Raw genomic sequence first — 27,251 nt, 5'->3', positions numbered from 1 at the left:
AATATACATATCCCATGATTACAACAGCATTTAACTCAATGCCTGGCAATATTTGTCCCTCCATCCCTTTCTTTTTTTGCCACCATAAGTCCTATATTTATGATATTCTTTCATCTTGGAACCTGTATTTTGAAACATTTTGTTTACAATAAACTAGCACCTATAAGTAATAATTCACATTCTCTCTTTTTTTTTTGGTATCGGGGATTGAACCCAGGGGTGTTTAACCACTGAGCCACTTCCCCAGCCCCTTTTTAAAATATTTTATTTAGGGCTGGGGATGTGGCTCAAGCGGTAGCGCGCTCGCCTGGCATGCGTGCGGCCTGGGTTCGATCCTCATTACCACATACAAACAAAGATGTTGTGTCCGTCAAATACTAAAAAATAAATATTAAAATTCTCTCTCTCTCACTCTCTCTTTAAAAAAAAAATTTATTTAGATACAGGATCTTGCTGAGTTGGTAAGTGCCTCACTGAGTTGCTGAGGCTGGCTTTGAACTCTCAATCCTTCTGCCTTAGCCTCCTAAGCCGCTGTGATTACAGATGTGTGCCACCGTGTCCGGCCACATTCTCACTTTTATTAATCCAAGTCAAGTAACTTGTCAATTAGAAGGTATAATTAATGTGAGGAAAGATTTTACCAGATAGAGGTAAAATACTTTTACACAGAAGAAATTGACATTTTGTCTTTTTGGAGGGATAGCTTTACTGGGGGCAAATATCAATATATTTTTGGATTTAGAAATATTTAAGAGCTTATAAATTTCTTTTCTTATGCAAACCTAGAGGACCTATGGTTTCTTCTAAATCTAATTCACTCTTCCATAAAAATCATTGGTGCTCCATAGAAATGGAACCTATGACATTACTTTTTTGTTCTGTTTTGGATTTTAAAGTTTTTAAAATTGGATTTTAAGTTTTAAGGTAATGGTGAATCCAACTGCCATTGTAAGAAGTAACAGAGTGATTCCATGTATGACTCACCCAGTTCCCTTCAATATCACCACCAATACTGAGGCTGACACAGTCAAGATACAGATTGAATACCCACAGCATCACAGGGATCCTGCTCTCTGCCCTTTTACAGCTATCCCTATTGTGGACGAACACAGATCCATTCTCACAATGTTGTCATTTCAATATGTTACACAAATGGAATCATACAGTATTAATCTTTGGGAATTGGATTTTTTTTTCACTTAGCCTAATTCTCTCAAGATTCATTCAAGTTGCTGTAAGTATCAATAGTGAGGCTCCTGGCATTTATCTTTTATAATGTTCACTATGGCTTCCTGCTCAGAAAATACTTCTGCACACTAGCAGCCATTTAACTGTAATAAAAGAAACTCTTTTCATAAGATTTACTGGATTCTATAATCAGAAGTATATTCCTAAAAAAGGGAAAACTAAATAATCTTATCTTAGTATGTTAGAAACCAGAAGGTATTTTTTTCCTTTTAGTTTTCTTCTTTTTGGATTTTTTTTAAATAAAAATTAATCTTTAATGGTTTTTAAAGTCCTTTTCAATGATGTTATTAATATCATGTTTATATCTTTCTGGAAAGCAATTTAGCAATGCATGCCAAGAACTCCAATTAATTCCAACTGTAGGATTTTAGGATTCAAAGAAGCCAGAATTGATGTGGGCAAGGATGTTTCATTGCAGTGTATATTAGTAAAATATTAGGAACATTTTAGCTGCAAAACAAACCAGAGGATAGATTAAATAAATGAAACAATAGATGTACAACTATGGTTAGAAAAATTTCAGTATAACAGAAAATGTTCAAATACAATACCAAGTGAAAGCAAGAATATAAATTTCCTTTTCCACAAGTTTTAAATCAAATTTATTGACTAATATATAATTGGCACCCAGAATAGCCCATAGCATTTACTAGTAAACACTTAATATTGTTGAATGAATAAAAGGATATTAAAAATCTATAGGAAAAATTCTGACCAACAAGTAATAGACTATTGAAAAACTCAAAGGCAACTTTAAAACATTATATTTTATCTTCTATATTTTTTCATTATAAAAAGAATGCACACTCAATGTGGTAAAATAAGGGAAGGGGCTTGAGTTATCCTTATTTCCAAAGGTAGTTGTTGTTAACATTTGTGATATTAATTTTCATTATGCATATTTTAATTTTAATTAATTAACTATTTTTTTTTGGGGGGGGAGGGTTTTGCTAGGGATCAAATCCAGGGCCTCATGCATGCTAGGTATGAACTATATCTCCAGTCCTTATACACATTTTCTTTTTTAAAGACTTTTAGGTTTTATTTTTTTAAGTTGTTGGTGGACCTTTATTTTTATTTATTTATATGCAGTGCTGAGAATCAAACCCAGTGCCTCATACATGCTATGTGAGTGCTCTACCAGTGAGCCACAACTCTAGCCCCTTGTACACATTTTTAAACAGTACTGTGATAGTCTTACCATAATTTTACTCAGTTTTTTTCACTTACTATATTATAGGCACTTCTTCTTCATACTACAAACTCATAATGAAACATGGCTTAATAGGTGAATAACAGCCATCAGACTATTATACCTAACCAACTCCCTACTATTAGGCTTCAGATTATTTACAATTGGTCACTCTTATACTATTATATATAACACCTTTTTTACCCTTTTTTAAATATTTAGAATTACTTTCTGGGGTAGTTTACCACTATCAAAATTATTGACTAAAAAGAAGAAAGAAAAAGAAAAGTGTTGGGGGGAAGGTTTGAGGGCAAATTTAATGTCTGCTGAGGCAATTATAGCACACAGTGATTAATCTCGGAAGTCAGACAAACCTGAGTGGACTCTGGTTCTGCCATGTCCCAGTTCTCTAAATCTGGCCAATTTAATTCTGTCTCTGAACTTTGGTTTCCTCTGCTATAAAATGAAGCCCGTCTCACAGGGAGGGCCAGTGCTGCGTTCATTAAAGCTCCTCGCTCAGTGCCTAGTGGCTGGAAGCGCCTCAATCAGAACTTATGAAAATCACCACCATCACTGGTATCGCCACTTACTAGAATATTCTCCCTTTCCTTCTTAATGGTTTTTCTCTTAAAAAAAAAATGCCACGTACATACATGTTTTTTATTCTATTTTGCTTCATCTCCTTCTTAGCTCTAGAGACAGATTATAAATATGTTTAAAAATAAAGAATCTGAAGCCTTTCTGAATTAAACAGAAAGCACATAAACAATAATAGTAACAGTGTTAGATGTTCCCAATTCTTAACTCAGATTAATTCATTCTATCTTTACTGTAAAAATTTTCTTCCACGTAAAAACACAATAAGAACAAATTGGCTATAATATAAATTTAATCACAAATTTTCAAAAATAATTATCTGTCATTTCTTCTTCTTTTCAGAGGAAAGTTGCCTGCAATCCTACTCACTTCAAACTACACAGTGCTTTGGTTTTCCATACCAAAGATTTTTTTTTTATTTCAAAAAAAATTTTAAAAATGCAGTAGCTGGAGTGACCTCAGTGTTCATTAGTAAGAGATGGTTTAAAAAGAGCATTTGATGGAATATGGACCATAATGATAATGAGGAACTAGGAAGATTATCAATGCAAGCTAGAAAATGTATATGATACACTGTATAGTAAAAAGGGTAGGACAGACAGATATGTATGTTATGATTTTTGTACTGTAGGATAAAAGCCCATGAAGTAACACTGGAGGTGATATACAGAAATGGTAAGGTAAGAGTCAGCAGATTATGGTGGAGATGTTGCAAGTCTTATTCTTTCCTCATTTTTTTTTCAAAAATTTTCTATTTTATGGTTGGAAATAATAGGTACAATGAAATTGAATTATAATGAATGCTATTTATTATTTTGCAGATTTTAATAGTATGGAATAAATTTTCTCTTCTTAGACACTTATAAGGAAAGTAGAAGCCTTATTCCCTAACAGTTCTATTTTAAAAGGGTTTATATACAGTAACAACAGCAATAGCTAACAGTCATGGAAAACTGCTAACATTCACTAAAAATGTACAATGTGTCAAGCAGTGTCCTAGACACTCTATGTGTATGAACCAGTCTAATCTTCACAACTCTAGGAGTTGGGCTCTATTATCATCCTAATTTTACAAATGGGCAAACTGAGGCACAGAGAGGTTATGTCATTGCCTCAAGTCAAACAGCTAGTAAGTGACAGAGTGAAGATTGAAAGCCTGGAAGTTGGGCTCCAGATGGAGTGCTACCCTTAATCCACTGTTTCTGAATTCTATATTGTTTAAAATATGTAAGGTGACACACAAAATATGTAAGGCAAGATACTTAGCCTCACTGTGTCTCTGTCCCCCCAACAAGAATAATAGTACTTAGAATATAAATTTGTTGTGAGTATTAAATAAACATAATACATGTAAAGGACATAGAAAAGTATCTGATGCATATTAAAGACTTTGTAAGTGCATGCTTTGGTTTAAGTACTTTTAGTTGGGCTAGTTTTTTTGTGGGGAAGGTAGGGAATTTTTAAACTAAAAGGCATATTTTTGTAAAAAGTTTACTCAGACAATACACTTGGTCTTACCTTGCCTAGGAATAGCATGAAGTCTCCCACTGTGTTGATGGCAGCCACTCGCAAAGCGTTCTCCACCAGAATGACAAAGGCGTCCTTTGCTGAGGTGCAGAAGTTGGTGCTGTTGATAGCTGTGGCTGTATAAGCATTCTGGACAAAAGAAAACACAGTATTTCAATAATAAACTGACTTTTTAAAGACATAAACCTTGCATAGTTAAAACACAGCTTTTAAGAGTACTTTGGAGTCAAATCCATGAGGTACAAATTGAGACTGAGCACAAAGAAATATGAAACACTGGGGAAAAACACCTGATGTGATAAAAAGAGCTTTCCAGTTAGCTTAGTTTCGGCCCTTTAAAAAGTTATTTATTAAAACATACACAAACCTTTCTAACATCCATTAACCTCTTCCCCATCTTAGTAAATCAAACATAATTTAATCTTTCCTAGATGTCTCAGGTTCATGATTATGAATATCAGTGACACACTTAAACCATTTCAGTGATGCTTTATAAATGGCAGCGGTAAGTACGAGCATCAGATCAGTGTGTGGTTTTATCCAGAATACCCATCGCCTTCTCCTTGGTGGCTTTCCTCTATACTCTTGCTTCTCATGGCCCTACAGTAGACAGCTATTTCATGCCTGACACTTTGTACTCCTCTCCATCCTGGGAACAGGACCCCAGACCTCATTTGAGAAAATAGCCCTTCCTGATGAGTCTAAGTGGGGTTGACTCCCTCTCCAGCTCAGAGCATGGGTGGTCACTGATATGAGCCAATCAGTGTGCTCTGCCCACCTGGCCAAACGTCAGACTGTCATTACATAAGTAGTCAGAGTCAATGAGGTAAAAAAGATGGTCCCTGAGACTTCTGGGAAAAAGAGGGTTCCTTTCACCTCCACAGGCATGGGTCGCCTGAAAGGGGTGAAGTATAATGGGCATAGTTGTTTTGCCAACTAACAGGAAAAGCTACTGGAGGTCACAGTGTGAAACTGAGGCTGAAGTCAAGAGCAGAGAATCTAATTGAATCTGGTGACAGTATCTGCATCCCCCAGAAAGCTGGGAAACTAGCCAGCTTTCTGGACTTTTTGAGTATAGAAGCTAATATATTGCTGCTGCTGAAAAAAAACAATAATAATAATAATAATAATAATAATAATAATAATAATAATATCGTTCCCTTGCTTAGGCTAGATTGAGATGGGCATTCTGTCTTGTAGAATACCAAGTCCCAATTGATAAACTTTCATTAATTACACTTGCTTCTGTAGCCCTTGTCTATTTGAACCACTGGTTACAGACTCTTATTTTTATTGCAAGACATTTTATTTTCTGAAAGTAGAATTGCATTGCTAATTTCTGGAAAATGTAAAGAAGTACCACTACCTCAAATCCATATGAGTCTTCAGAAGAGAGAGTATATGGACTTAGTGATTAAAACTTTTGGTCCTGAGGAATTTTTGGGTTAGTGCTGACTTAAATGATTAGTATGGGCAAACTATTGTAATTGATGGAAAACTGCTAGACTTGAGGGTTTATTTCATACTGTGCTGCCTATTAAACTTTTAATACTGAATCTTGGAAGACAAAGTCTTTAACTTATGAGTATTCTAATTGTATGCTTGTTAGTTATTATGAACCTGTATGAAGATGATGTTTTGGTTGTTAAAAATTTAATTTGCCATTAGATGATAAAATTCGCTGATGAAAAATGAAATACATTTCAGAGCCAAGTGAAGAGAACCGTACTGAACAGGTCACTAACTGTGGTCCTTAAACTTTTTTTTTTTTCAGAAATTGAACAGTAGAAAATTATAGCCTTCTTTGAGAATCACAGTGTAATTGTATAAATTAGGGTAATTTACTATCAGAATGTTACTATATTACATTTCTAGGTCTTTTTATTTGAAAAGCTAACATATAAACTATTTTTAAGAAATCATACTATCAAGCTTTTCTGTTAGCATTCATTCACTGCTTACTCCTTTGTATTGTCATCTGCCAGTGCTTCTTTTATAGATAGGAGGGAACAAACAGTTAACTACATAAAACTTCAGTGCTCCACATTTTTTCCAACTGGTACAAAAACTTCTTTTGAAACATTCTGCAAAATGCCTCAGTGATGTAAAAATAAACTATACTTTTGATCTTGTGTAACAGTAACCCTGCTGAAAAAAAACGCTGAAGAAGAACTGCCCTAGCCAGACCTATTCTCAAAGAACACAGAACAGTTCCCAGCTCTCACTAGTTTCCTAAGTACTCACAAAAATACCCATTTACCAATTTATTCTGGAGCAGGGATGGTCAAACCACCACCTGCGGGCCATATCTGGCCTGCTGACTGCTTTTGTAAATACAGTTTTCCTAGATCACAGGCCCGCTCATTTGTTTACATGCTCTTGATGCTTGCTTTCAGGCTACAAAGGCAAAACTGAGCAGATGTGAGAGGCCATGTGGCCCATAAAGCCACAGTATTTACTTTCTGGTCCTTCACAGAGAAAAATCTGCTGACCTCTGTTCTACCAAAGATCAATATCAATCTCATTTACAGTGGGACCACCTTCTTATCCTTTTAAAAATACAAACCACATGTGCTCATTTCAGGTTTAAATAACTTCCTCCACAACATCCAGTCTTTTAGCATCTTCCACAGTAATTCTTTAGTTTAACAATTTAACTGACAGAGCTCTTTAATGATCAGGGATGTCAACTCCTTATTTTCCATAGGACTAATGAACCAGTTATTAATAACAGGTTTTCAGGCAGAAAATACCCTATCATATTTACTATTTATATCGATTCTGAGATACTTCCTAATATTAAAAGTATCATTATGTCCAGACTCAAGGAAATGGGATGACCTATTTAAACCAAACTCCAAATGAGGAACAACCCATTCTCATTGTGCAGTTTACCCTTTCCAGGTTCACCAAGAGCCTCCTGGAAACTGGAGACAGAAGCAAAAGAAGATACAGGCACCCCCATTCTCTCTCCTCTTATCTCTGGCCAGCTGACTTCAGCAGGGGGCCTAACCCTTTCTAACTAAACTATAAAAGGTTCTGAGTTCATCTGAGAATTATTATTCTTCCCTTTGCTTCTTTCTTTCCCCCGCATCCTGCTGAATCCTATCTGCTTTTGGAGCAGAAGCCTATTTATTTGTAGACAGGAAGGAAGCTTCCATAATGCCTTTTCTCTACCCGCAAGTTCCAGGGTAGGATACTCTTACAGGAATTTAACCATGTTGGCATTAATTCTGCCATTCTGTGCACCACCTAACTGAAAAAAAAGTCAGTAATTATTTTGCTAGTTCTTTCACCTACTCCCAGGGCAGGAAGATGAGCTGTGTGAAATACACAAAAGGTCAAGATGATCTCTTCAGGAAGAAAAATGTGCTACAGATCACAAGCAGGACAAAGAAATTTCTCTGTTTCTATACCTCCTAGTCTAAAAGGGTTCAGGCTAAGGTTCTCAAGAAGTTCTGAGTGGTTTTCCCTGATAACTGTTCTCTGAGCTTTCTGCAGACTATTTTTTGATAGTCCACCTATTTTCTCAGACAGCCTTCCTTAACCTGAGCTAAACTGCTCCTGAGAAGCATCAGCTCAACATTTAGCCCACACCAAAGATCTTCTCAGGCAGCACCCAGGCTTGAGATCACCCAAATCCCAGAAGTGAGATAAAGGATGACCATCATCCAGGAATCTCTTTAAAAAGAATGCATGATCCCCAGTGACCCCTGGTAGTATTTTTGCATGACAAAGTTTAGAGGAAAAGTTATGGTTATGTGGAAAAAATTGTTGAGGCAAAGGGTCTCCATGCAGATAATCAAGACTATTGGACACCTGTCCCAGAGCACAATTTCCACACCTTTTCTTTCATCACTGAAGGACACAGAAACTCTCTTAAAGTTTAAAATATTTACATAATGACTCCCTTTAGAGGGGAAAGTTGGACAGCAGTGGTAAGAAAAGGAGAATACAATATGGGCAACTCCTATGTGGATTCTTATAAATTGAGGAAAGTGAACTACAAACATTCTTTTCTTATTTGGAACCAGGGATGGAGGGCCATGTTATGGTCTGAACACCTGAGCTCTCCCCTAAACTCTTCATAAGTTGAAACCTAATCATCAAAGTGATGGCACTGGAAGGTAAAGGTGAACCAATGGGATTAACACCCTCAGAAAAGAGGCCTTAGAGAGCTGTCTTGTTTCTTCCACGATGTGTGGACACAGCCAGAAGGTGGAATATATGAACCAGGAAATTGGTCTCATAGGGCACCAAATCAGCCACTGCCCTGATCTTAGACTTCTGAGTTTCTCAGCCTGTGAGGAACATGTTTCTGTTGTAGACAAAATATTTAGTTCACGATATTTTGTTACTGGAGCCCAAATGGACTGAAATAGGGTATGACAGCAAGCCCACACCAAAGGGTTTAATAAAAGTTTTGTTCAAATTCTTAGACTTTAAAAAAGTTCTTAGACCTTTTTAAAGATCATGAGAATTAAAAGTATGTTGCCAAAAGTATGTTATCACTTATAGATATGAGGTATTCTCCCAAAAGCTCATGTGTGAGAAAATGCAAGAATTTTCAAAGGTGAAATGATTAGATGATCACAGGTGTAACCTGATCAGTGGATTAATGCACTGATATGGATTAACTGGTGGTAACTGTAGTTGATAGGGTGTGGCTAAAGGAAGTAGGTTGGGGGAGTGGCACGCCTTTGGGGTTTATATTTTGTCTCTGGTGAGTGGAGCTCTCTCTGCTTCCCAGCTGTCATAAACTGACCAGTGCTCTTCTACTACACCCTTCCACCATGATGTTCTACCTCACCTTGTGCCCAGAGCTATGGAGTCAGCTGATGATGAACTGAACCTCTGAAATTGTGAGCCAAAATTAACTTTTCTTTTCCTAAATGGTTCTTATCAGGTCTTTTGGTCACAGTGATGAAAAAGCTAACTAAAATACAAACCTTAATGTTCTTTAATTTCATTACTTGTCTCAGTTTGAAACATGAAAATTTGATAAGTTTGAATATTCTCTATGCTGAACTTGTGTGTGTGTGTGTGTGTGTGTGTGTGTGTGTGTACATAAAGGTGGAAGGCAGTGTGACATAAAGGAAAGAACTGCAAACTTGGATTTGAAACTTCCTCTACCTCTAGGTCATGTGATCTGTTACAAGATGCCTGTTTTAATTTTCCCATGTATGATAAAGGAAATAATGCCTGCCTCACAGAGTTGTGGAAATTGATAATGTATTATAAGGTATTTAGTGTAGCACCAGGTATGCAGTCTACTAAAAACACATTCTCTGTAACTCCTGGTCTACACTATGTAGAGAAAAGCTTTATAAAATTAAGAGCTCATAAGTGAGAGAATAGATACCCTCCAATGTTGAAGGTACTATCTACAAATGGCAAAATAAAACAAGGCCTGCGTGATCCAATGCCCAGAAAAAAACACATTATGGTTGTAACAATCTCTCTACCTAAAGTGAATTCTGTTAGACTAGATATATCATCACTTTTGTGTCATATTATGCACCTGCAGAACAAAGAGCAGTTCACAGTTCACTCTGTGTTTGCAAAATCTAGCACCTTTATTATAAACAACAAAAGGCCTATCAACACTCTTCTCTACGACTATCCTGTAAACTCTCTAAAGCAGTGGCAGCGAACTGGTGGCCCCTGGATAACACATATTGTGTAGCCCTAACATCTATTTACTCTGGTGCCCTCAGTTTGTTTTTTATCAACATTTTAATAGCAGGAGGCAAAACATAGACTTTTGGAATTCTAAAAATATTAGAAAAGAAATAAATTGTCTATAAATTCTCACATTGCCGCAGTCTGTGAGACTGGTGCATTGATTGTCTACCTCGGAGGGAACATGAGCTCTCCAATTAACCACGGTCTCTAGCCAACTCCATTATCTTAGATCTCTGCCTGTTTCGTCCATGATATTACCTCAACTAGGCCTTGCATGTGTCTGGATTTTCACCCGCTCAAGCCTTCTGAAAGCCTCAGAAGACACAGCAAAAGAGAGGACAGGAGGAAACATGAAGGGACATTAACTCATCATTACTCATCTTCCAAAAACAAAACAGAATTCTAAACGGGAGATGCTGCATGTTGGAGCACAAGGCACAGAACCCGGCACACGGCAAACACTTAATAAAGTTAGCTGGTGGATGCTCACCTAGCTGGGAAACATTTCATAGAAAGGTGGTTTAAAACATTCTATGGGCAACTCATTTCTATGCTCTCAACCTGTTGTGGCAGGAAGTTTTCTAATATATTGACCACATTTTGAATGAAACCTTTCTTATGAGCAGTCCCCACACTGTAGTATTTCATGTTCCCCAAAAGAACTACTAAGAGTTCGGAATTCTCCCTAAATCATTGTTCACGGGTTTGATTACTATTTCAATGCTTCCTTTCAAACCTCAAACATCATACCTACAAAATGAAGATCCAAAATGGACAAAACTGGTACAAGAAAGACCAGCCTCATAAGACTTCAGTACTAAGTCAGTGACTAACCTTTAGCTTAGAGATATGCTGGAAACTCTAAATTCTTTTATCTATCTGGTTACTGATTAGCTTGATGTTACCTTTCCTTCTTTCAGTATAACTGCATATCTCCTTTTGAGATTCTTATTTGTAGTTTTGTGTCACCCTGTTAGTCTTTTTGAAACCAAATATTCACTAGTAAAACTCATAATTCATTCAGAAAACAAAGACCAGGAACTGTGTACCAGGAACTGTGTTAGCTTCTGGGAAGATAAAAAAATAAGATTCCTGCCTTTAAGGAGATGAAAGTCTAAAGTGACAATAAAGAAGGAACAGATAATTCTAATTTCCCAGTATTTTCATGGGGTTGAACTGGTGTCTTGGAAGCTGTGGAGGGGCTGGGTGATGAGGGAAAGCTTCTTGGAGGTGTTGCTCAGGCATAGTCATTAAAGCTCAGTAGGAGCTGATCAGCTGTTGGAAGGAATTCATTCCAGGCACATCTGGGAAACTGCGAAAGCAAAGGAACTGAGCCAAGGAGGCAGGAATTGGCCTGTCTCTCTGAGGGTAAGACAGATATAAAATGTAGTGATGATGATTTTTAGTGAATCTATCAACTTTTTGATAAGGATAACTTGGCCTCAAACCAAACTTCAAAGAATAATTTTTCAGGTTGTTATGGGTGTTACTATTATTTTAAAATGAGATTCCAAACTCTTGTATATCCATAGAAAATATGTATTTTGCTAATAAAATGTCATACCTATGTTCTTGTATTAACCATACAGCCCAATAAAGCAAAGTCCAGGCATGCTCAATACCAGGGCTCCAGGATTGGCATCCTTTCAGCTATCCTGGAGTGAATAGAAAGTGCAATAGAAAGTGCAATGCTAGAGCTAAGTGGTGGGAAAATCAATCATTAGAGGTAAATGGTGAGAAAGTCAATTTTGTCTTTGGCTTATTAGTTGAGGGCATCAATACGTTAGAATTGATTTTTAGGGAATGGGAAAGAGACAGAGAGAGAGAGACAGGGAGGGAGGGAAAGGGGAGTATTCCACAGCTAATCCTACATGCTCAAATATAGAATGACAGAGAATCAACCTACTCTCCCAAGAACTATAAGTGTCCCATATGTATCAATTCCACTCAACCTTAGAAACAGCACTTCTTTGATAATATTTCTCTGGTAAACATCACAGTGCTTAGCAGTTGGAACAAAAAAAAAAAAAAAAAAAAAAAAAGGAGCAACAGACAACACACTGGTTTTGAATGATAGTAGATAATTGCAAAAAAGAAACAAATGCCTCAATAGCTTTACACTAAACTAAAGCTTTCAAACAACATTTAAAATAATTCAAGAATGACAGAGTAAAGATTCTTAGATAATATTTAAAAAGCATGTGAATTGTTAAGAGATAAATGTCTCAGAAAAAAACCTTAATGACATTTTATTCATAAATGAAATTAAGATTAATATAATAATGAACCTGGTAAGAACACACAGTAATGTAAAAAAGAAGAATAGGATTCAAGTATGTCTATATTTGATCAAGTAACATGTACAATATAATACCACAAAAACCCAGCATCTTTCAGTTAAGTTCAATCATTTAATCTTGGGAGCAGAAACAACAATCTACTTTTGAAAGTGAAAGATTTAAAATATTTTACCTGATTTAAATAATTTAGGCACTTTTCAAGACACCAAAGGCAACAAATGCAAGACTTCAGTATACATCGTGCACAAGCATTTTCCTGGACAGAGGGAAAAAAGTGAAATAATTAAAAAAATAAAACAACCAAACCATCATATAGAAGACTTCAAATGTTAGAAAAATAAATGTAAATAAAATTTAAGAATTACAAATTAACTTCAAAACCTCCACATCTACCCTTATCTTCTTGAAAACAGAATGGCTGAATTGTTTTTAATTAATTCAACATTCTTGTAGTCCTCATTGCATATATGATACAGTGAGGTATGGAAAGCTACCAGGGACTTACAATCTACCAGGAGAAGAAAACACTAAGCATATAAGGTTAGAAACAGAATATGGTAAAAATACTAAGTGTTACAGTGGAAAATGAAGGGGGGGGGGTGGAATATGAATATTGCATGGGAGATGGAGAGAATCAGGAAAGGTTTCCAGGGAGAGGTAGCATTTGAGCAAAACTATGTTGAATTGCATGCTATTTTCTCAGTTAACGACAGGGAATTCCTTATATATTCTGGATATTAACCCATTGTCAGATGTATAGTTTGCAAATATTTCATTCTATTCTGTAGACTGTCTCTTCATTCTATTGTGTTTCCTTTGCTGTGCAGAAGCTTTTGTAGTTTGTGGTAATCCCATTTGTTAATTTTTGCTTTTGGGGCCTTATCTAACAAATTCTTGCCCAGAAACCAATGTCATGGGCATCTCCTGTTTCCTTCTAGTAGAGTTGATCAGTAGGTGTAAAGTTACTGTTGGATAGAAGGACCAGCTCCTAGTGTTCTACTATATAGCAGGGAGACTATAGTTAACAATGTCATATGGGATATTTCAAAACAGCTAGAAGAGATGATTTTGAAAGTTCTTACTACACAATAAACATATGAGGTGACAAATATGCTGAACACATGGACATGCATATTACACAATGTATAAATGTATCAAAGGATCACACTATACACCTCATAAAAAAATTAAAAAGAAAAACAGGACCTGTAATCCTGGTGGCTTGGAAGGCTGAGTCAGGAGAATTCCAAGTTCGAAGCCAGCCTCAGTAACTTGTCAATATCTTAAACAATTTAGCAAGATACTATCTCGAAAACAAACTAACAAACAAACAAACAAATCAAAGGGCTGGGAGCCAGGCACGGTGTTGTACACTTGTCATCCCAGTGGCTTAGGAGGCTGAGGCAGGAAGGTCATAAGTTCAAAGCCAGCTTCAGCAAAAGCAAGGTGCTAAGCAACTCAGTGAGACCCTGTCTCTAAATAAAATACAAAATATGGCTGGGGATGTGGCTCAGTGGTTGAGTGCCCCTGAATTCAATATCTGGTACCAAAAACAAACAAAAAAACGGATAGGGAAGAAGATCTAAGGAGGAAAGTGAATGAGTCAACGCAAGAGAAACACAGGATGCGCTTGATGACCAGTGATTTGATGAATTCTGCCAGAGCATACAGAGTGCATGAAGGGAAACAAGGAGGAAGAACTAGATTCCACTGTGTGAAGACTCTGAAGAAAACAGTCACACACACAACTTTTAGCATTGTTGGGTGCTTTAACTGGAGAGGTGAAGTGCGGCACATCCCCATAGAAAAAACATTTTCCCCTTACCTTTCCTTTCAGCTGACTGTGAATGTACATAAGGATCATTCGTGGAATTTTGACTAGTGTAATAATGAAAGATCCTTTTGCCACAGTACCCAGGTGATAACGGATAAGGCGATTCACTGATGCCAGAATAGGTGTAAATGGCAAGTTCCTTTTATCCCTATTTTAATGACCAAAAAAATAATTAAAACAAGGCTCAGACCAGGGTGAAAACACAAGCATGGTTTAAAGCTCAATGCAGTGAAAAGTCAGTTCATTATTCTTATTCCAGCTTTATGACAAAATGGCAAAGTAATATTTTCCTAATGCAAATGCTATGGATACATCACGTAAAATTAATGTTTCATTTCCCTATGCTAGTTTCATGTGGTTCTTATGCTCTATGACTTTAAGTTAAATAAAACTATGCTTTCAAAGCTTTTATTAATGAATTCTGAAGGAGTTAATTATATAATAAGAAAATGGAATTTAAAAAGATGTTTAACATAGATCTGGTACCTCATTTTAATAAAAAACTGTGAAGATTATAGCTTTAATACTCAGCTCTGAAGTCAGCAAAGGGGACTCACAACACTTCTGACTCAAACAAATTACAAGTCCTTTGGTGGACATTTATATAAAACAAAAGTACATTTGGTATTATTACAAAGTTCACTTTTTTTTAAACTAAATTATATCCTGACCTGCTATTCTGATAAAGAGACAATTATAGAAAAGGGTAAAAAATAAAATAATAGCCTTCTACTTTCCTACCTCCCAGAATTATCAGCTACAACACTGTCATATTCATTTCCAGTTACTTTTTTTAAAGAAGTGAAAGTAGCCCTGTTCCCTTTTCCTCCCCACCGCAGACATGAGCACTTAGGTGAACCCAAGTTTTCCAAGCACAAATTCTCACCTAGTAAAATAGTATGTCACCACAGCTCCTGCCACAGTCATTTGCTGACATGCTAGAATAAATTCACTGATCCAAATCAGGCCCACCACATGGTACCACCACATGTACTGCAGAGGCCCAGAAATTCTGAACTCCACAAAGCCTTGTTCGTTCTGAATAGCACTGCCTGGGAAAATGTCAAGGAAGGAAAGAGGCGGCATATAAAGTACAAACCAAAAAATGTGGCTATTAAATATAAGTTTATCTCATTTCCAACAATAGATCCCTACCCGTAATCCACAAACTTCATGCTTCTACTGCTATTTCATTAAGAGACAAAAGTAACGATCCTTTAAAAGGGTTAATTATGTGAAATTAAACACATAATTAAGCATTTTGATTTCCTCAAAGGTATCATATAAAGCTTTTCAAAGTTGTTCTATTTGAATATAGTTGTTATTTATTACATTATCTGTTATTTAGGCATGAATTTTCAAACACTTCAAATGTTATCAGAGCTAGGACTTTTATAGTAGTTATAGATCTAAATTATTAACTGTTTAGAAATTAAGATTATATTCCTTGTGGTGAATGAAAAGAGAAGTTGCACACAAGTTTATTATCCCCACACTGCTCCTCATAATTAATTCTTTGTAGGTTTAGCCTTTGATATTAAATAAAGCTACCAGCAAGTCGGAGAGTCTAACTATGAATCGTATCATCTGCAGGAGCCCTAGTTAGATTCAGGATATTTCCAAACTTGGAAATCTCAAAGAGCAAGTTGGTCTTTGGCACTAACTGGGCTTTTAAGCAACTCTAGAGAGGTGCTACACTCATTAATTTGTTTCAGAATGGATCCAGATAGCTAAGCCAGTATGGAACTCACTTCAAATCCTTGAGCATCTTAAAACTAAGCTGCAATTTTATACTTTACCTGGTCTAGACCCACACTGCTAGTATGCTCTAAAAACCACAAATAAGAAGTAGATTACTGAAGACCTATACCACTGCTATTGGTTATTGGACCTTTAACAGCAAACTTACAAATAGTCCTCTCTCTGATTTTGTGTGTGTATGTGTGTGTGTGTGTTTTGCTGGGGATTGAATCCCCAGGGCTGGACACAGGCAAGGAAAATGCTCCATCACTGAGCTACACCCCCATCTCAATCTGATGTTTTAGAATATTTGAATGCAAATTAGATTTATCTCTAAGAGAAAGAAGCAACACATCTTCTTACCAGTGGTGCCAAGAAAAAGAAGTGTCATGATCCAGTATGCCCAAAACAAGACAAGAGCAAAGAAAGTCCAAAAGGGCTGGAAGACCAGTAGGGGCAGGTGAATGAAGACCTTGCCAGCCACGTGGAACAAGGCGATGGTGAGAGCAACACGTTTCCGCATAACCAGCATTATCAGGAACAAGATAACCTGAATGGGAAGAAGGGAGGGAAAGGTCCAGTTACTATTTTGCAGTGGAAACAAATGGAAAGTGGTAGAAATGTTTAGTTTAACCCTGGGAGTATCATTAATCCTAAACCTGGAAGTATCATTTTCTGAATCCCAAGAATACTTTAAATTGGGATCTCTTTTTGAAGTTATAATGGTTCTCAATGGTATTATGGTTACAAAGTGTCCTTTAAAGCTAACCATAGGAAGTTTCTCAATTTATTAAAGTCAAGAGTTCCTCTACCTTTCCCTTTACCCTTCATTACCATCAAAATGGGTTTATTTATCAGTCAAGATGAGACTCTTCATTTGAATAGGTATATTCTTGTCACTCTGAAAAAGGGTGAGAGGACAATATGCCATCACCCTAAAAGTCTGGGAGATATTTATTTGTATCTCATGTCTGTTACTGGACCAAGAGTTCCATAAAAGTGGAGTCCCAGCAGATTCACCCTTTGCCTCCTTCCCCTCCTATCCCTACCCCTAGTAGCTCGCACACAGAACTGTACTTAACTCATGATTACAAAGTTATCTTTTGGTACAACAGTTCTATGGTGGCTTTATTTTATTTTATTATTTTTTTGATGCTCATAAAATGCTTGGGATTGCTCCTAGAAATGGATAGATTGCCCCCACCCCTTTCTTCAGAAAGGAGATAACAGTGAACTAAAGATACAAGATAGATTATTTAACCACATGATAATTTATAATTTTACTATGTAACACCTGAGCAGTGAATCTCACCTATATTTTTGATATAATATACATCATTAAAAGATAGGTTTGAAAGGAAAAAAATGGGAAAATAATTCATTAACAAGTAAATAGTGATATATTTCTCAACATACTATTACACCATTAAGAGAATTGGTTTTTAGAAAGTATATTATGACTATAATAAATATATTCTTAGTAAGTGATAATGTAAAAATTCCAAGTGGAAATCTCTCAAAAAGCAGACAGGATAGAGCAAAATGTTGATCAAAAGAGCATTCGTTAATTAAGGAAGCTTCCGGCAGACTTGAAAGCATTTTGTATACTGTGGGACAAAAGTTTCATCTAATGGCAATCAGGGTTAGGACTGCAAAGGCTAGAGGTGAGTTTCTGCTTCATTGATGATCACCTGCTATTAAAAACAGAACTGAAAGATACACCTGAGCCTGTACTCACGGTGAACACTGTAGCTGAAATGGCGTAGATGAGGAGTGCCCGAAGATTGTCTTCAGCTATCTGAAGCTGTTCAGGAATAACAGTTTCTTTGGGAGACCTTTTTTGTTTTGCATACAGCCACCATAGTACACCTGTGCCACCTGGAGAAAAAAAAGTTGTTTTTGCAATAATGAGCAAAAGAAAATCTGTGACATAAATCCTCAATATTCTGGACCTTTCCTGCATATCATCATGGCACTGATGCTATGGCAAATCATTAAACAGGGAAGTATATGGCTCTCACTTTTTGCCAGCTTTAGGGAAATACCAATTATTCCATGATTGTCTTTCACATTAAGCATTTACAAATCTTTCAGTGTATCAAATAAACTAACTCCACATATATTTATCATTGACTTTGAAGCTGAGAGACAGCCAGTTAACAGGTACCTCTGAAAGTAAATAGTAACCCTTGTGCCTAGTGCCGATAGATACATAGTCATACCACTGATTCTGTGTCAATGTTTGCACAATGAATAAATGAAGATCAAAGGAATAGTTCCTACCAAGGATAAAGGCAAAACCAGGAATTATCTGATAGCAGTGGGAGTCAGGGATAAGTATTTATTTCATCTCCAATGCTGTCTCATAGTTCAGAGAACCAGACTGAAGGGGGAGGCAAGCCCAACTCTATATAAGAAAGCTGAATTATATACCATCATTCAATCCATTCAGCAGATATTTTGAGAGCCTAAAGCACTTACTGTTCTATCTGGGGATGGAGGAGTAAATAAAACAAAGTCTCCACTCTCATTGCTCATGAGCTTATATAGTAATAGGGAAACAAAACATAAGGAAACAAGTGATAACACAGTATATTGAGTCTAAGGGAAAAAATTTAGTAAGAAGGATAGTGCTTGTGTTGGGAGGGCATTGCAATTTTATATAACACTGGTAAGCAAGGTCTCACTGGAAGGTGATGTCTGTGTAAGAGAATTGAAAGCCTGAGGAGAGAGAGAGAGCACAATCTATGAACTTATCTAAGGAAAAAATGTGACAGGCAAAGTTCTAGGACTCTGAGCTGGGACCATGGCTAGTATAGAGAAAGGAGGAGACCACTGTGACATCTGCAGTGAGCAAGGGGGAAAGTGCTAGAGGTGTGGGCAGAGAGGTGGCAGAGAACTATACCACCCTGAAAGGCCTTGTAGGCCACAATTAGGAAGGAAGATTTAGTGCAGAGCTGTGAGCTTACGTTGGATAAGATAAATGCCAAGGAGATACAAAAAAACTGGGCTAAGCTCCATGCACATCGACCTTCCTGCATCTGGATTTACATAAATAATTAATAGGTCAAAGGGAAAACCCACGTCCTGTTGACAAATACCAAGCATGAACTTTTCTTCTGTCGAAGATATAAAGAATTCAAAACAATTAGGAGTCTGTGAAAAAAATTTCTTCCTGTCTGAAATCCTGCAGATTCAAGAAAATTGTTTGGAAAACTATGTAACATATTCAAAAAATGGAAGGAAATGTGTTCTCTATAAACTGAAATAAAAAGTTATGGGGAAAGCTGAAGTTCAAGGAAAACAGATGAGATAATGATGATTATGTCAAGGAGGATGGGGACGATGATCACTACAGCCATGGGGATGTTCACCAAATGCTTAGATTGGTGCTACAAAGTGAGCTAATCACTTTATGGCTATCACCTTATTTAACCACAGTACTGTTAAGTAGTTATTATTAAGTCTACAAATGATAAAACTGAAATCTAGTAAAGTTAAATAATGTGCCAAATGTTACGTATGTAGGAAATGGCAGAGTTATGATTCAAAATTAAGATTTATTATAAAACCTGTTCATGTAAACACAGAATTAGATACTACAGCTATAAACAGAAATGAAAACAAATGTGGTAGAGATGGAAGAACTACAAATACAACAAAACTGGAACAACAAAATTCAGATCCTCATTGTAGGAAGCCAGGGACAGAACTGATAATGTGGAAAACTAAGTCAGTAATGTGAAAACAAACTTGAAGAACTCTCCTGAATATAAAAGAATATGATAAAAACATTGAAATGATAATATGGAAGACAATAGTTGAAGAACAACAACTACTTTAAGAAAAAAGACACTGAAACAAAAATGGTAATCAAATATAGAGATGAAGAAAAAATTTCAGATTGGAAAAAGATCCTCCCCCAAAAGATTATGGATAATCTTGAGATCCAGGATCAGAACCATCTTTAAATTATAAGGCTACATTAAAATCAAATAAACATCTAGGTAGGTGAAGCCTGCAATGAGTAAAGGAAAAAAAATTAGACTGGTCTCTGAGTTCGTTTCTGAAATAAAAGTATAGATACAATATTGTGCCTGAAGAATTTTACACCAAACAAACTCAAAATTCACATGTGAAGGAAAAGGCAATCTTAAAGAAACAAGAACTGAGAACATACATAGCCCACAAGTCCTCCATAAATAGATTACTTGAATTCCAGTCAATATAAAGATGAATTAAAAGTTAAGAATCCAAGAATTAAGGTGTATGCAAACAGGACCAGTAGTTCCTAAAACTAGTCCAGGAAGACTTAAATATGAATATATTTCTGAAACTTTTCAATGCAAATGTAAACAATTTTTTAAGATAAAAATGGTGAAAATAATATTTTAACTGTAATAATAACTTGAATACAAAAGCTCAGATTACTTGACAAGGCTAAAAAGTAGGCATAAGTAGAAGGGAGTAGGGGATACAAGGAAGAAAAGTTTATGTTAAATTTTAAAAAGGCAGGGAAAAACTCAACATGTGACATTTTAGCCTTTAGCAATCATAGATTTCTTGATTACATAGTATTTTTCTGAAAGCACATGTTACCAATCATAGAAGAAAAAATATAAAAATATAAAACATATCACCCAAAGCAAGGGTGAAGTTAATCAGAGAAAATACAGTCATATAGCAAAGATGGAAAAAACAAAATAAGAAAGCATAAATTTCAGTAAAACATAAAACAGATGACAACAGTAAAACCAAAGATAGCAGTTAGGATTATAAATGTAAATGAGGGCAGATATTTTTACTAAAAGTTCGAGTTTCATGTTCAGCTAAAAAGTTTTACCTAAATGATGTGTGTGTGTGTGTGTGTGTGTGTGTATACACATTTATATCTACCTATACATACATACATAGGAGAAAGTTCTAGACTTCAAATGGTAACAGCAGTGAAAAAAAGAGGGGAATATAGTTATGAAATTCTTTAAAAAAATTTTTTTTAGTTGTAGATATCTTTATTTTGTTTATTTATTTTTATGTGGTGCTGAGGATCAAACCCAGTGCCTCACACGTGCAAAGCAAGCGGTCTACCACTGAGCCACAACCCCAGCCCCCCAACCCCTGATAGTTATGAAATTCTTAAGGCAAAAAAAAAAAAAGCTTTAAGAAGATATAGCCTGTAGAAATAAAATTTCTATTTTTTTCTTTATATTTCCATTTGCTATCATGGAATTAGTGAGGTACCATGAAAACAATAAAATAAATAACTTACCAAGTGACCCCAGTATGACCAGAATTGTTAAGATCCACACAAGTACTCTTGATATATACCTGATTATCACCATCAAAATCATGGATAGAACTACAGGAAAGATAAATAGAGAACATGCAGAATATTACTTGACAACATAGAATATAAAGAGAAGGCTTTTTAATTGTTGTTCCCCCCAACCCCAGGGAAATAATCTGTAGCTATTGACTACTTCATGACCACAATTTAGGTAAGAAAGGAAACTGACTGCTCTTGTATTTTGATTTTGCTACTTGTACCACTTAAATAGCATCATTTGAAACCAAAGGCACCTAACTGTGTGGGTTTATAAACTACAGAAAAGAATTCATGCAAATGCAATTGGTGACTCAAAAACAGCACAAGACTGTTGTGGACTCACCAGGAGGAAAACATCAGACATGCAGACATACATGCCAGCAGACAAAGTGTAGAGAATGACATGTCATGTTGGTGACAAGAAAAATTATCACATGTAGACAGAAATCAGTTAAGTTAGTGCTATACTGCCTTGAGTGATGTGTGCATTTTAGGACCAACTTCTCTGATGGTCAGTTAATACTAGATGGCATTTTATCTTTATCTGGCATTTTATCTTTAACTCCAGAGCTCCAAGGGAGAGTATGACCCTACAGGATAATATCCTGAAGACTAATGAGACCAAAATCCCTCTGACCTCATTTCTCAACTGATTAAAAGTCTGTCCTCAAAAATGAGCAAAGTTTAGTTTGAGTCACTTAGCCAACTCCTTTATCTGTCCCAAACTCCCAATGTGCTAAAATCATAGGTAGAATTCTCAAAAAAGAAAGGGATGATTTAACCCTTGAAAAGGAAATATATTTCTGAAATAATAATTTGTATACCTTTAATGATCTACAAACAAATGAGCAAAGGTATTTTGGGTTTATATTATGTTATTAAGTCTCCAAAGATAATCATTCTAATAAAAAATGGAATTCTGATGCTTCACAATATTATTGTCACTATTTTTAAGATTCGGATTTTACTTTTGGTTTTATGAATTCAGTTGTTTTAGAAACCAGGTAGTTTTTACATAAAGTTACACTAATTGTCAAGCTTCTTTGGGCCATTTGTAAACCCAAATAAATGGTTAGGATCTCTGTCTAGAACTATTATTAAGGTACTCACTTTTGTAATAAATATACAGGAACGAAATACAGATGGGAGCCCTTCAAATACCACAGAATTAGATTTTCATATGGAAAGCATTATTACAATTGAGTCAAGTACTACCTAAGCAAAAAGAAAAACTCTCTAATGACAGGGAAGAAGGAAATATAATTTGTATCTTCTCAGTGACCATTGTTATTAACAGGCATCAATACTAATTTAACTTACATAATGAAATAGTTGGTTCCTACCAGTTATTTCTCTCAACTATTAAGGTCTATAAACTCCAATACGCCCTCATATAGTTCTAGACTAATATAGTGAGCTTTCACCTTGAAAATGAAATTTTTAGTTAATTATATTATCTATTTATTGATAGAAACTCAGTGGCTAACGAGTGGAGATTTCCTAGTTTTTCCAGCAATAATGATACTATGAGCTGTAGCAATGAAAAGTAAATCACATACTTCAAAAGTAAGAAATCTATATTCTTAGATGTAAATATATAAGAGAACAGGTGGCCTCTTTATAAATAAATAGACCTTTTAGAATCATAACCAAAAACATAGGGTTGTTGATTCATTAAAAGAAGCCTCCTGCTATCATATTAAAGGTAGTCATAGACTGAGTCACCGAAGTTTGGAAAAATAAGTTTTCCCCAACGAAAGAAAAAAAGGGAAATAAGTTTCAGATATATATACATGTATACATACTTTTATGTACATGTTTATAATTATATATAATCTGAAACAATTATTTTGATTATGGGAAGTGAAACATTTTACAAGTATCCCCAGTTGTATTCATATTTTGGCTAAAAGAACAGTCTTCTACTGCAGTATTATGCAATAGCTAATAATGAGAAAAACAATTACCTAGTGATAACAAGCAAAGTCCCAATATAATTTCTTTGCTGGTCATTACTCCACTAATCAGCCTGTGTAAGACACTATTGTCACTGACAAAGGTGATCAGGGCCTCTGCAAACTTGGCATAGCAGGAAATGTTCACAGGAGCACAGCGATGGAAGAATGGAATAGGTGCACTGGTGACACAAGAAAAAAAAAATCAGAAAAAAAATTACTCCTACTTAATATAAATGCCACATCAAACACACAAATGAAAGGTGAATATGGCTGCAATACACTCCACCCTCCACACATCATTATGGGTGCTAAGAGCTATGTGCTTAATGCTATGAAGATGACTGTTATGGGTAGTGAAGCAATCTTACCACAAGCCTTATCAAAGAGGGTGGAGTGCATGTTCCAACAGAAGACATTACCCTCCCCTTCTGAAAAGAAACGCACACATACACATACACACACAGAGCTACCAGAAGCAAAACCACTTAAAACTCCTCATCTACCAGTCAAGAGGCAGATGACAAAGCTTACAGACATATATTTCATTGAACTGAAAATGAATTTTGGCCATAAGCAATTTAAAAGTAAAAAACACACATGCTTGTACTTGAAATGTGCCACCATTAATAGAATGTCTTCTCTAACAAAATAGCATTATAAAATTTCAGATTAATAAAAGTGTTCAGGGCACTCAGTAACTCTTTTTAAAATATAATTTTTATAACTTTATTTTTATTTATTTACTTTTTATGTGGTGCTGAGGATTGAACCCAGTGCCTCAACCGTGCTAGGCAAGCACTCTACCATTGAGCTACAGCCCAAGTCCCAGGCCCCTCAATAACTCTTATATAAACAAAGTCATGCCAACATATCAACATACAGCATAATATGCAGCTACTCAAAACAATAACAGTAGGAGCTAATGTATAGAAATGCTTATAATTTAATAATACAAAAGGGAAATTATATCTAAAGTGACAATGATATCACTCCATAAAAGAGTTATGAAGTTAATAAAAATGGGATAAGAAAAATAATATTATAAAAGTGAAAAATATCTGACACATCTGGAATTCTGTGCCATTTTATTTTCTTTTTATATGTAACTAATAATTCAAGATTATATGTGTTCAAAAAACTGTGAAAACAACCAATTATTTAATCAGTTAACATTTAATCCAAGCTTACATGGACTACAGCTTTGACTTGTAAAGAAACAACTGTGCATGAGCTGTGACATAAATCTGGTTTGTAATAACATGGTTCTGCTTCAACTTCTGAGAGGACAATACACATCTAATCAGTGAGAGAATTTTAAACAAAGGACTATAGATACACCTTCATTGTGACTTGTCAAGATTCTAACAGAACCCGTACATTGTCTGTGCACAGATATGCATTAGTGGGTGAATTAAGTTAAAATGCAGCCATAATTAATATGAAACCACAGTTTTTGAATTGTTCATAGAACTAGCCCTGGCAGGTCTGACATAAGATTTTTTTATTAGAATGATGTAACTGTGTTCTCGTTCTTGGCTGGCACTGTATTTGGGTCCATTAGTGGATATGATTATGTGGTTGGATATCAAATTCCAAGGTTTCCAACCTCAGCAAAACAACTTTGTCTGACCTGAAACAAAACACTTTCTTTCCTCCCTCAAATAAAAAAAAAAATTTTCAAATAAGAATGAGAATAACTACCTATCGTTTTTTCTTAAATGACAGTAAGTGAGCACCACCAGTAGTAAGAATAAGAAATATCTTATGCTTTTATACTCATGAAACAAAATAACTGAAAGATTTAGCCTTATTTTAGTTATGCTTCAGTAAAATGTATCCAAAAATGATGATGTAACAATGTAATTTATTCATTTATTATCTCATGTCCTTGGCTGTGGATTTGTGAGTAGCTCCAAAATGGTGTTAGTGAAAGTTAATGCCAAAGATTTGACTTTTTATTAAAAACTGCAGGAAGCCAGACCATTCTGTATAATGTTTGATTTACAGGCAGGTAAGTCATTGTCTTTTGATCAAAAGTTGTTTTGCTAATGATGTAAAAAGATATTAAATTAGAAGAATCAAAAAGGACCCTAAATTTCTCAGTTAATGGAGGCTGATTTGGGGTAGAAGTCTTTACTGACAACTTTGTTGTAACACGACTTTCTTTTCTGATGTTGTCTCTGCAAAGTTAACACCTTTAAGAACTTCTCTAACCCTATTTTTAATTAAAGCTTGTCTCTCTCTTCAAAACTAAACTCTTCTCTGCTCCATAATTATCTAAATCTTCATCGGTCTATATTACCTTATCATCTCTGATGAAGCCTCTGCTTCACTCACCTGCCTTCAACCCCAAATATAAAATATGTCTACCTTAAGGATATTGCTGTCTATTTCTTGTTGACAATGCCACTAATTTTCTTGGTCCTACTCACTCATTTCCTTTTTCCTGTCAGATAACTGTAAAAGCCCACCTTCTCCTAACACTGCAGAGCTGTGTGTTACTCCATTTCTTCTTCATTTGTCCATTTGCTTGCTAAAAGGGTAGGAGTAAGGACTCTGTAAGTCTCTTCAGATCATCACCATAAAAGAGACCACCTACAAATCAATGACTCTAAAAGTATATAGGAGCAGCAGAGCCAGTATATTCTGCCTTTCAAACTCAGGATGAAGATCCTTGATTTGAAAGGGAAGGACTGCATTCTCAAAATCCTAATTCTTTTCCTTTAGGAGGAAATGGTGAGTAACATCTGCCCAGAACTTATCCTTTTGAGTCATTTTAAAAATGTATATAAACTCTTGACCTTTTGGAAAGAGTGCTTTTTTAAGTATCCTTCAAAGAATTGGGGCAAAATAACAATAATCTTTGACTCTACAATTCAATCTGACGGCTCTAAGTTTAAAGATATAAAATTAGCACAAGCTGATTAACTGCTTTGTTTATTTTATAGTAAAAATCTGCTCTTAGTCCTAACGAATAACAGAAATTGAAGGTAAATAAAAGAGAATATATGAACACATTGTTCAAAAAGAAAATTAAATGCTTAGCTAAAAAGCAGCAGATTCCCTTGTTTGTCATTCTTTTTCCCACTTCTTCCCAAAAAAGAAACAACTCTACAGGCCATGGGATTTTGAAACAAGAATTTTTTTCTTTTTCTTCTTTTTTTTTTTTCTGTGCTGGCAACTGAACCCAGGGCCTTATATATGCTACCACTGAACTATACCCTCAGTCCCTGGATTTATTTTCTTATTAAAAAAAAAAAAGTGAGTAATCATGGCATTGAAATGTCTCTCTTATATTTTACCATTTAAATCCCATTTGATTTAATGAATTTAAGATGAATTAGCTCATATCATGGACCTCTGAGGAAATAATAGTGCTGAGAACTTAGTGCTTGAGATCATTTCTACTTTAGAGTCTAACCTAAATGACACATTTTGTGCTTCTTAATTAAGAGGAAAAGCATAAAGTATTCTATTTACAGTAAGTTTTTCTACCTTTCAAAGGCACAGACTATTGAATGTTTAAGAAGTCAATGTAGTCCCATTAGGAACTGATGTTGTTTCACATTATTGAAACATGAGTCAACAAGAACAAAATGAATTCATAATGAATCTTTTAAAGATTTTTAAAAATTAACCATCATGGGCAAATTGTATCTTACAGTGGCAAATATACCATCCATCTGCCTTTAAGACCAGATTATCACAGATAATCAACTCCCTAAAGTATAAGGACAAAGAGTGTCTACTATTTCTTGTCCATATGCTTCACAAAAGAAGGTAGGAGTTGTACCTCATATAATTATTTAGAATCTCAGGCTAAAAATAAGCAATCACCCATGGT

The 27,251-nt window shown here is 35.5% G+C and overlaps 1 protein-coding gene across 3 annotated transcripts in view; it reads right to left on the bottom strand.

Annotated features, from left to right (window-relative positions):
* Slc44a1 (solute carrier family 44 member 1) overlaps positions 1-27,251 on the bottom strand; it is a 186,160-nt gene that overhangs the window by 58,163 nt on the left and 100,746 nt on the right. For all 3 annotated transcript variants that reach the window (XM_027942967.3, XM_027942968.3, XM_027942969.3), the window contains exons 6-13: positions 23,417-23,586; positions 21,393-21,482; positions 17,862-18,001; positions 16,487-16,673; positions 15,270-15,435; positions 14,375-14,531; positions 12,722-12,805; positions 4,556-4,693 (exon numbers count right to left, since the gene is read on the bottom strand). In XM_027942967.3, the coding sequence (XP_027798768.1) occupies positions 4,556-4,693; positions 12,722-12,805; positions 14,375-14,531; positions 15,270-15,435; positions 16,487-16,673; positions 17,862-18,001; positions 21,393-21,482; positions 23,417-23,586 (1,132 nt within the window). The remainder of the gene's footprint in view (positions 1-4,555; positions 4,694-12,721; positions 12,806-14,374; positions 14,532-15,269; positions 15,436-16,486; positions 16,674-17,861; positions 18,002-21,392; positions 21,483-23,416; positions 23,587-27,251) is intronic.

Source organism: Marmota flaviventris, chromosome 13, assembly GCF_047511675.1.
Source record: "Marmota flaviventris isolate mMarFla1 chromosome 13, mMarFla1.hap1, whole genome shotgun sequence".
NCBI lineage: Eukaryota > Metazoa > Chordata > Mammalia > Rodentia > Sciuridae > Marmota > Marmota flaviventris.
Note: the sequence above shows the minus strand (reverse complement) of the source record. Positions and strands in the feature narration are given on the sequence as shown.